The sequence below is a fragment of the Phoenix dactylifera genome, chromosome 15, assembly GCF_051530095.1.
Source record: "Phoenix dactylifera cultivar Ajwa chromosome 15, Ajwa_hap1_PhDact_Kaust_v1.1, whole genome shotgun sequence".
Taxonomy (NCBI): domain Eukaryota; kingdom Viridiplantae; phylum Streptophyta; class Magnoliopsida; order Arecales; family Arecaceae; genus Phoenix; species Phoenix dactylifera.
The window spans coordinates 23077774-23087015 of NC_143204.1; the positions used below are offsets into that span (position 1 = coordinate 23077774).

A 9242-nucleotide genomic window follows, 5' to 3' on the forward strand; every position below is an offset into this window, starting at 1 on the left:
GTCCGCCGCAGCGCAACTTGGAACATGTATGAAGGCATGCTTCATAATATAGCTTTTTCGCTAATCTTATAGCTGCCTATTGTAAGTATGTAATGTGTATCAAGTTTGGTCTAACTTTTATTTTACAAATTGCACATAAAACAAGTCAAGATGATTTTTTTTTTTATTTACAAATTATTATCACATCTGTGTGGGGTTCTTTGTGGGCTTTCCAGCTTGGGTCTCTGATTCTCTTACTCAGAACAGTGGGCGTGAGTCATCAACTGAGCTCTGCAAGTAACAAGTGGCAGCTGGGAGCAGTGACTAGGTGTCTTCTATGTCGTTTTAGATAATAGCACCCAAGCTGAAGGGCGTTTAGGGAAGGAGATGATTGAATCAAACGCTAATAATTTATTAGATAACAGAGGAAGAGAAAGAAGGGGAGGGGCGGCTCCTGGTGTTGGAAGTGGAGAGATACCAATATTTTAGCCAGTTTCAACTAATAAAAAAAATCATACACGAGAGAGGTGGCGTAGTATATTTTAATGAAAGCTTTATGTGTTTGTTTTTATCTTATAAAATCCAATAGAAGTTGAGGGGGGGACAAGGATGGGAGGAGGAGGAGGAGGAGAGGGAGGGAGGAGGCAGGAGGAGCGAAGGGATTCGAGAAAGGGGACATGTCCCCCTCCAAAAGGTCTTCCCCCTTCCCCCAAAATCCCTCCTTTATTTACCATTCTGCCCTTCTCTGGCTGCCGCCTCTGCTTTAGCCTTTTGCTTCTCGCCTCTGCTTTGTGATTCGCCGTGAGCATTTTTTGCGTCCCTTTTGGTTTCCGTTTCTTCGTCCTGGGATGTTTCCGAGAGTGAGTTTTGTGTTTGCTGGTGAAAAGCAAAAGGGTTTATGTGTCTTTATTTTATGTTTCTTGCTGGCGGATTATGCGTGTGTGATGGGTATTGTGTTTTTGATTCCTTCTTCTGACTTGTAGTCTGTGATTTGGGTTCTGTTTGTTGTGTTGGATTTTTTCCTTGATCTCTTCGTCTTGATGATCTCTCTCTAGTATTATTAATAGTTTGCCTTCTGTTTTACAGGTAATCCTTTTTCTTTTTTCCCCATGTTAATCTAGTTTTCATGAGGCTTTGAATGCTGTTTGGGTTGGAATTGCTTTTGGCTTGTCGACAGTTTGTAACTTTTTCATGTTATGCACATTTTTGTTGTTATTTTCGCTGTTGTTCATTGGTGGAGTGATGATTTTGCATTTGGGGCCTTTAGATTCTTGAAGGCTCTCTCAATTGGTCATGCTGGATTGCCATTTTTTGCTTTTTTTATTGAAGTACCTGAAATCGTAGAGTGTGTGTTGGCAGCCATTTTGTTTGTCAATGGTCAAGGCCATTTTCTCCCTTCTTTGAACAAATAAACCCTTGGATGGTAAAGGGGTACGTGAGCATGTTGGGCTGGTGGCAGAAACTAGGTGGAAGTTTTTTTTTTTCCACAAATTTTTGGATTCTTTTGGACATTTCTATATGCTTGTGATGAAATATGCCGAGGGCCTTAACGTTTCTGTGGTTCGGAATGCTGAAGCCTAGAAAGGACATAAATTATCTTCTTCATTGAAATTTTCTATATAGTGTGAAAGAAAGTGCTTTGGATTTTATAATCATTCTAATTTGCATTTGCATGCTTTACCTGCTATTCTCAACGACCAAGGATTCTGGCATTTGTTGATTGAGTATTCCAGAAAATGAACTAGTGAATGTGTCCACGACGGCAAACCTGATGTTTTAGGATTCTCATGACTTTGTCACAAGAAAGGGTTCTCGAATTTTCATAAATTCTCTAGAATAATAGAGAGGTGGGAATAGGAAAATTGATAATCTCTTGTGATTGGAAGCAAATCACAGAATGGAGGTCTGTAATGTGACCTACAGTCAATTTAAGAGGCATTTATATCTAATTTGGCAGACTAGCATAATGCATGGAGAAGTGTATATCTATATAAGCTGATATTTCTTTGCTGTGGAACAGTTGTAGCCCTTAGTGGAGGTAAATGAAGGTATATGAAGTGATAAGTCATATGAAAAAATAACCCTGATGCTGGTGTGGAACCTTTTTCTTGCATATTTATATGGGACCGTACGATCTTCCTCAACCATGTGCAGCTCTATGCTGTGGCACAGTTGTAGCCATTAATGGAGATAAATGTTGCTATATGAATCGATAAGTCGGTGCTGGTATGGGTTATTCTTCTTTCATCCTTTATATGCATTATTGTAGCTTCGCCAGTATAGCTTGCTGTTTAGCTCTAGGGTACCAAGAGCAGACTAAATTGAATGCATATTGGTTCTTTGCAGGAGATTAAACAAACAGAATCATAAAACTTCCGACAACTGGTGCAGAGAAAAACTGAGGCTTGTTGAGGGAACATCATTTTTGTGTCCCTGTATTTGTTAAAATGGTAGCATAATGGAGCTGTAGTGGTTGTATTCACATAATTGTTCAAGTGTTTTGATTCTGAACATCAATGCTAAGACAACCTAGGTTTACTCATATCTTTCTATTGATTGTGGAGATTCAGAAGCTTATCTCAAAATCACGATTTGTTCATTCCCTCTCAAAATCAAGAGTCATTTTATTTATGACAACAGGACAAGCATCATGCTTACGCAAACTGCATGCCCTGTGGTTTATTGTGGATTATAAAATGACGGAGCTTTCCGCGCTTGCCTCTTTCTAGAAAATATAGTGGGTCTCTTTCCCATACAGTTTCTATTTCTTTCTTTAATCCTGCATGGTTCTGTGGTAAAGCCTACAAGATTTGCATGTAAACACCAAGTAATAGAGCCAATTTAGCTATGGCATCTTGGAAAGAAAGGTTGCCAAGAGTTCGCATAATGTTTACAGGACCTCTTGGATGGACAATGGGAGCACTCTCATAGGTAGGGTATGCTACGAGATAAACAAACACTTTAATAATTTAGGGACCCAAAAGTCTTGTTGAATGTCCTAGGATAAGATACAAAAGAGTGGAGTGCTATAAGTAGGATATGGAACATGTTTGAGGACTACAAGGAGATAATTGCATAGTTATATAGAGTATGCTGTGAGTTAATTACACTTTTTGTTCACACACACTAATAGTGACTAGGGGATTATGTTTGGGTGTAGTTACCCAATTATATTTTGCTTGAGATTATTGTAGAATGTCACGCGAGAATCTAGAAAAAGGTGGAGTGCTATAAGTGGGAGTATAAGACGTTCTAAAGTTCTGGAGAGTTTGTTAGGCATGGACAACTTATTGGGTCATTAGAACTAAATTCTAGGAGTTCTTGTAAACTTGGAGATGAAGGGGTTTGGTGGTGGTAAAGGATATTTTTCTATCCTTCCTTTTTTTTCCAACCATAGCATAAGGATGGGGAGCCTTTGTTTACATTTATTAAATATTTTATTTTGAGTTATTTGAAACCTTATCTCTAATTTAAAATGAATTTGCCAATTTTTCCAATAACTTAAATTGAGATGAGAAGTTCTCTTTGTTTCTAGATGTTGGATGGTAAGTTGCACTGCTCATCAAAGGGCCACCTTAAGATTTGGGGAAAAAAGGGTGGCCTAGTTCATGAGGCTCGCATCATTGCGAGGTCTGGGGAGAGTCAAATGTATGCAACCTTACCCCCATATGCGGAGATGTTGTTTCCGTGTTTCGAACATGTGACCTTTAGGTCACAATGGAATGGAGCAACCTTACCATTTAGCTAAGACTCACCCTCCACTTTAAGATTTAAAGAAACAAATATGTTGTGCCTATATATGTTAACCTAGTAATTGATTTTTCTTGTAGAATGTGTTGCTGAGCACTGGTATTAAAGCAACATGTTCCCTTCCTACTTCATATCCTCATATTTTTTTTCTCCTCTTTATGTCTTTTCTTTGCATTTTTACTGAACTGCACGGCAATAAACTTGTTTCTCAACAAAAGATGAACAGAAGATGTTGCTTCAAGATGAATTTGGAATAAAGAACTGACATCATTTTCGCACATAATGCAGATGAGTAGTGTATATAATTATTTTTTTCTATGTGATTTCCAAGTAATAAATCAAGAGGCTCAATATCAAAGCCACAAATATACCGCTTGGAACCATAAAGAATATAATAGTTGTTCTTATGCGTAAAATAATTAAAAAAAAACTATATTGCTTGTACCAGTTCTCTACTGGACTGTATTGGCCAATTGATGTGACACACACCTAATGCATGCAACATGTTTCCTTTTCTTATTTTTGATCACTACTATTTAGTTCTATGTTTTCTCTCCATATTAAACTTTTTTTTTGTGTGTACTTGTTCAATTTTAACTTTCAAATTCAAAAGTTCTTTACTATCCATTTTCTTACATTAAACATACTTACTAATGTACTTCTGTATCTTTTGATGGATGGTTTAATATGTTTATTTCAGCTGTCCAACATTAATATCATCTTGTTGATAAAAATTCATTTGCTTGTGCATATATGTATATATGTATGTATGTATGTACAGATGTACTTTATGTATATGTAAAGTTCTTTGTGATGGTGGTTTAGGATGATTTAAATTCTGGATTGTAGGTTTTTCGTGTTCGTTAAACTGCATCATTATTTAATTAACTTGGTGCTTTATTATAGAAATATTGCAGTAAAAGCAAGAAGAATGCAACATCTTTGAGGACTTGCAATCTCTGGGGAACTGAGAGATGCCTCTTGATAATGTAAATGCTTTTGACACCCAATACTTCAGCAACAAAGATTCAGAGCATAGTTCAGTGACTTCAGTCCGTTCAACATCAAATTGTGTTGATAATTGTCCATCCTTGTTGAATCAAAGTGGCTCGCGCTTTCCACAATCAACGTATTTCAATAACTTCTACATGAATATGGGCTCTCTGGCACAACCTGATAATCAGATGAAGCAACTGGGTGGTCAAATGCCTGACCAGGACTCATCCTCGACTCAGTCAACTGGTCAATCACACCAAGAAGTGTCTGGAACAAGTGAAGGCAACCTTCATGAGCAAAGTATTTCAGCACAAGCTGGTATGGTCTATATCAATTTTTACATGTCTATTCTGTTAAATATGATTTGTACTTTTGTTAAATTATGAACCTGTGACTTTAACTATGGATGTTGTACTTTCCTATCTTCTCCTTAGATCGGGCATATTATGTTGGTGTGAAGTCCTTAGCGATGGTGAAGCTCAGTTTTACTATAGTTATTTCTTTACCATTGCTAGTTTCACTTGCTCATCTTATTATGTACTTCCTTTAGAATTACATTACATGATAAAAAAAAATTGTTGTTTTTGGTTTCCAACAAATGTCAATAGCAGTCAAATACAAAGGCAGTCATTTATGAACATGACTACTTCCTATTTTTGCTATTTGGATTGTGTCTGGCATGTGAAGTTTTATGTTGAGAAGTTTGGCATTTTTGTCGATGATGTGTATGCCTTTTCTGCCACATGCTCAGTGTTACTTGCTTCGGTGTTCATTTTATGTGATCCTTTGCATTCTGGTGGCTGTAATAAAGAGTTACACGCATTGTAGTGCATATGGACTGGGAACTTGTAATTATCTTACAGAAGGTTCCGTTGATTGCTACTATATGTAAAAGGACCAGTCACCGTGATTATGCTTTGTACACAGGTTTGCAAACCACACAGTCGATCATTATGATATGTACAATGCTGTATCATCATAATTCAAATGAATATTTCAATATTTTAGCCAATTTATTATTATTTCATTTCAACTTGTTTCAGCTTGAAAGCGTCAGAAACTAAACATGAATTAAACATCTTGACCCAAAGACAGCTGAAAAAAAATCCCAACTCCAAAGTATGGCATTTAAATGGAAACAAGTACTTTATTATCTTTCTTTTTTTTATTCATTCGTAGTTTTTTCTCACTTTTGGTTTTGTCAACTATATATTGCAATTTTGTAACCTGATGGGATAAAACTTTTATATAATGTAGAAACCAAATCCTGACTAAATGCTTAGTGTATTCTCAGAGATGATCAATGGTACAGAATATGCTTAAGTGTTCTCATGATACAATGAAGTTTTGCTGCCACTTTATTGACAGTAATCTGGCAGTCAGGCAGTCATTATTAATAGTATTCCAAGTTATTGTTTTGACCTTGTATGCATATATAAAGGCGGTCGCTAGTGTGAAATGTATTCTTTGGAAACATTATCTTAGACTTTCGTTTTTCTTGATGTAGTGAGATATGCCATTGTGCCACCAGATGTAAACCATCTGATGCGGGGTTGTTCTTTTACTTAGGTAATGATAAGAGATGTGGAAAGCAGGTTGAGGGTCACATGAACTCAGTTTTATTCCTAGGGACTCCAGAAGCTGCCTTTGTATCTCCAAGACTTGATTATGGCCAGTCTTTTGTAAGTTGATGCCATATTCTTGAATTTTTTTCCGGTGGTCTTGATTGCTCTAGACCCCTGTAACCACATATTTTTATGTTGATGCATATGCTTGATGGTTCTTGTGGTGTTTCTGTGGCAGGCTTGTGTCCCTTACACCTATGCTGATCCAAGCTTTGGCGGTGTGCTGGCTGCATATGGGTCACCTGCTATAGTATGTACCATTGAACATGTTCTTCCATTTTTTTTTTTCCTTTTTATTAACAGAATATGGCAACTTGGCCTTTCTCCAGGCGAGATCAAACTCTTTATTATGCATACCCATTGCTTTACGCCTTTCATAGGCTCAAAACTTTTTGAGCGATGGATGTCGACTTGTTGGAAACAGATCTCCTGAAATGTGGAGGATAGGGCTAAAGAAAAAGTTGGATGATAGTAGCAAAGCAAATTTGAAGATACCTTGTGTTTCTAAGGACATGGTTTTCTATTGCAATGATGGTTTGTTTCCCAGATTCGTGCACAGCCATGTTTTATTTTTGGTATTCTATTCTTAGGTTTATGTTGTTTTGGTCAGGGCATTCTTAATGGTTTTCTGGGTTATTTTATCTTTCCATCATTACTAGTAAATGCTAGTCTACAACCGAAGGTATTGTATAGAATAAATACACAGAAGTCATTAAGAGACATTTATTCTTCATTGATATGGAAGACTTAAACAGAAAGCCTGATTGTGTGCCACATGAATTCTTGTGAAGCAATTAGATCAACGTTAATTAAACCTATATTTATGTCACAGGGGAAACATAAACAACAATACTCATGGGTGGCTTTTAAGTTATGCCAATATGAACATGCTACAATGCACAGGTTGAAACATGAGCCAAGGATGGGATGGCATTATTATTTTGTTGCCATGACTGTTATTTACAGGCTAGTTGTGTACTATTTTTTTTGTCAATTATCCTAACATTTGTATTCTATCCAAAGTAGACATATATTAGTTTCTTTTTTTTTGTTGGTCATTGAAGTTAATTCAGATCAGTAAATAGAGAAAGGTGGGTCCAAAAGTTCATTGCAGTCGATCATCCTTTTGCACAAGTATGTTTCATTGGACTTAAAATCTTTAGCGAATGCGTATATCATTCAGAGCACAGTAGTTCTTTCTGTCAACGCTTTGTCCTCTTTTAGTTTGATGCAACCACTATGTTTGTGCCGGATCCTGCAATTCTTGTCATTTTGATGAGGGAATGGCACAAGAAGCTCCAGAAACTTAGATTTATATTATTCAGGCACGAACTCACACTATTACTCTTTTTTAATCATAGGAGTTCAGTCATGCCTCCTCTATGAGGGAAGAAAGAAGTTTTCTATATCATCCCATCTCTACTGATCTTGGTATGCTGTGATTTTGTACTTAAATCAGATTCATCCTCAAATGGTGGGAATGGCACCTTGTTCTCGTGTTCCACTGCCTCTTGAACCTGCTGCAGAGGAACCCATCTACGTCAATGCAAAACAATACCGTGCAATACTCCGAAGGAGGCAGCTGCGTGCAAAGTTGGAGGCTCAAAATAAGCTCATCAAAGTTCGAAAGGTATAAAATTATAAACATTTTTATATTAGCTTGGTCTTCTCTTCTTGTGGTCAATGGTGTGCCTAAAAGAATCTTCTATGCAATGCTTGCGAATGTAAAGTTTCTATAATTTGATTCGTCAAGAATTTGGCCAAGACCACTCTCCATGAGTCCAAACACTGCATTGTAGTTTCTACTTTCCTGTTTCAGATATAATTGAGGGACTTGAGATTTTCGTATCATCGTATGGTGGTCCGAAATGCTTTAATTTTTCCAACTGCTCTTCTATTTCTTTTTCCAGCCATACCTTCACGAGTCTCGGCATCTTCATGCAATGAAAAGAGCAAGGGGATCCGGTGGCCGCTTCCTAAATACAAAGCAGCAGCAACAGCCCCCGCCGCCCCTGCCTCCGCCTTCTATTAGCAGAGGTTTGGGGATTCTCTCAGCCTCTAATCTTGACTCTGAAAATGGTCCCATTGGTTCATCTGCTGCTCCTACCAGCTCTGATGTCGCAAGAGTTTCCACCAGCGGAGGAATGTTAGAACAGCAGGATCACCTTAGCTTCTTGTCTGCTGATTTCCACTCCCACGTCAGGAGTACTCAAGGTGGAGGTGACATAATAGAGAACGGGTCCCAACCTCGGATCACCATCATGCGGTAAAACATGGGGAATCGGCCTGATGGTGTTTCCCTGGCAATTCATCCTTGGCTTATGGTATTTCGTCAGAAATGCTTCATTTTCATATGGTAGCAAGACTTGATAGGACTCAAAATGAACATTCAAATTGTAATATAAGTGCTTGACACCTTGTTTTGGATATGTTTATGGATAAATAGATAGAGTAACGACATGTGGAGTTGTATCCTCTAGCAACTAGATCTGCTCTCGAGGACTTGATTGGAGGGCGAGAATTTCAAGTTAAGATCTTTTGGGGGAAGACGGACTGGATGGTTCTTTGGGCAGTGTTCGTTTCTTCTGCTTCAAGAGTCTTTTACTCTGATATCTCTTTTTTTCCCATTTATGATTAAATTATCTCCTGCCATCATATTAATATGACAATGGCATGAAGTGCATCAAGCATTTTTCTTTTCTTTGGTTTTTTTTTGGGTAACACGGAATGTTTCCAGCTGCCGAGTCCTCCCCCAGCTGAATCCAGCTGCCGAGTCCTCCTCCAGCTGAATTTAGTTCGCTCCATAAGAGATGCCTTTCTAGGCTGTCTTTAGCTCGGCACCCGGCTCAGCCCCCAGGACCTCCGCTCTGGCTAGACCCTGCCTCCTCTATC

At 38.0% G+C, this 9242-nt stretch overlaps 1 protein-coding gene across 7 annotated transcripts; it reads left to right on the forward strand.

Annotated features, from left to right (window-relative positions):
• The first annotated feature begins 420 nt into the window (after positions 1-420).
• On the forward strand, positions 421-8810 carry LOC103705784 (nuclear transcription factor Y subunit A-6-like). Of its 7 annotated transcripts, XM_088711460.2 has the most exons (7): positions 424-673; positions 2000-2205; positions 4636-5043; positions 6295-6407; positions 6529-6600; positions 7810-7980; positions 8261-8810. In XM_088711460.2, the coding sequence occupies exons 3-7, from the start codon at positions 4704-4706 to the stop codon at positions 8618-8620; spliced, it is 1056 nt and encodes a 351-aa protein (XP_088567586.1). In that variant the 5' UTR covers positions 424-673; positions 2000-2205; positions 4636-4703; the 3' UTR covers positions 8621-8810. The 7 variants fall into 7 exon arrangements, with proteins under 7 accessions (XP_008787861.3, XP_088567586.1, XP_089783593.1 ...); XM_008789639.4 differs by lacking the exon at positions 2000-2205 and having other exon boundaries at positions 421-673; XM_089927467.1 differs by lacking the exons at positions 424-673; positions 2000-2205 and adding an exon at positions 694-927.
• The last annotated feature ends 432 nt before the right edge of the window (positions 8811-9242 follow it).

Coding starts and splice junctions, on each gene's coding strand:
- LOC103705784 (XM_008789639.4), top strand. CDS start 4,704: ATGCCTCTTGATAATGTAAATGCTTTTGACACCCAATACTTCAGCAAC. Junction 5,044..6,294: donor AAGTATTTCAGCACAAGCTG/GTATGGTCTATA, acceptor TCTTTTACTTAG/GTAATGATAAGAGATGTGGA. Junction 7,981..8,260: donor AGCTCATCAAAGTTCGAAAG/GTATAAAATTAT, acceptor TTCTTTTTCCAG/CCATACCTTCACGAGTCTCG.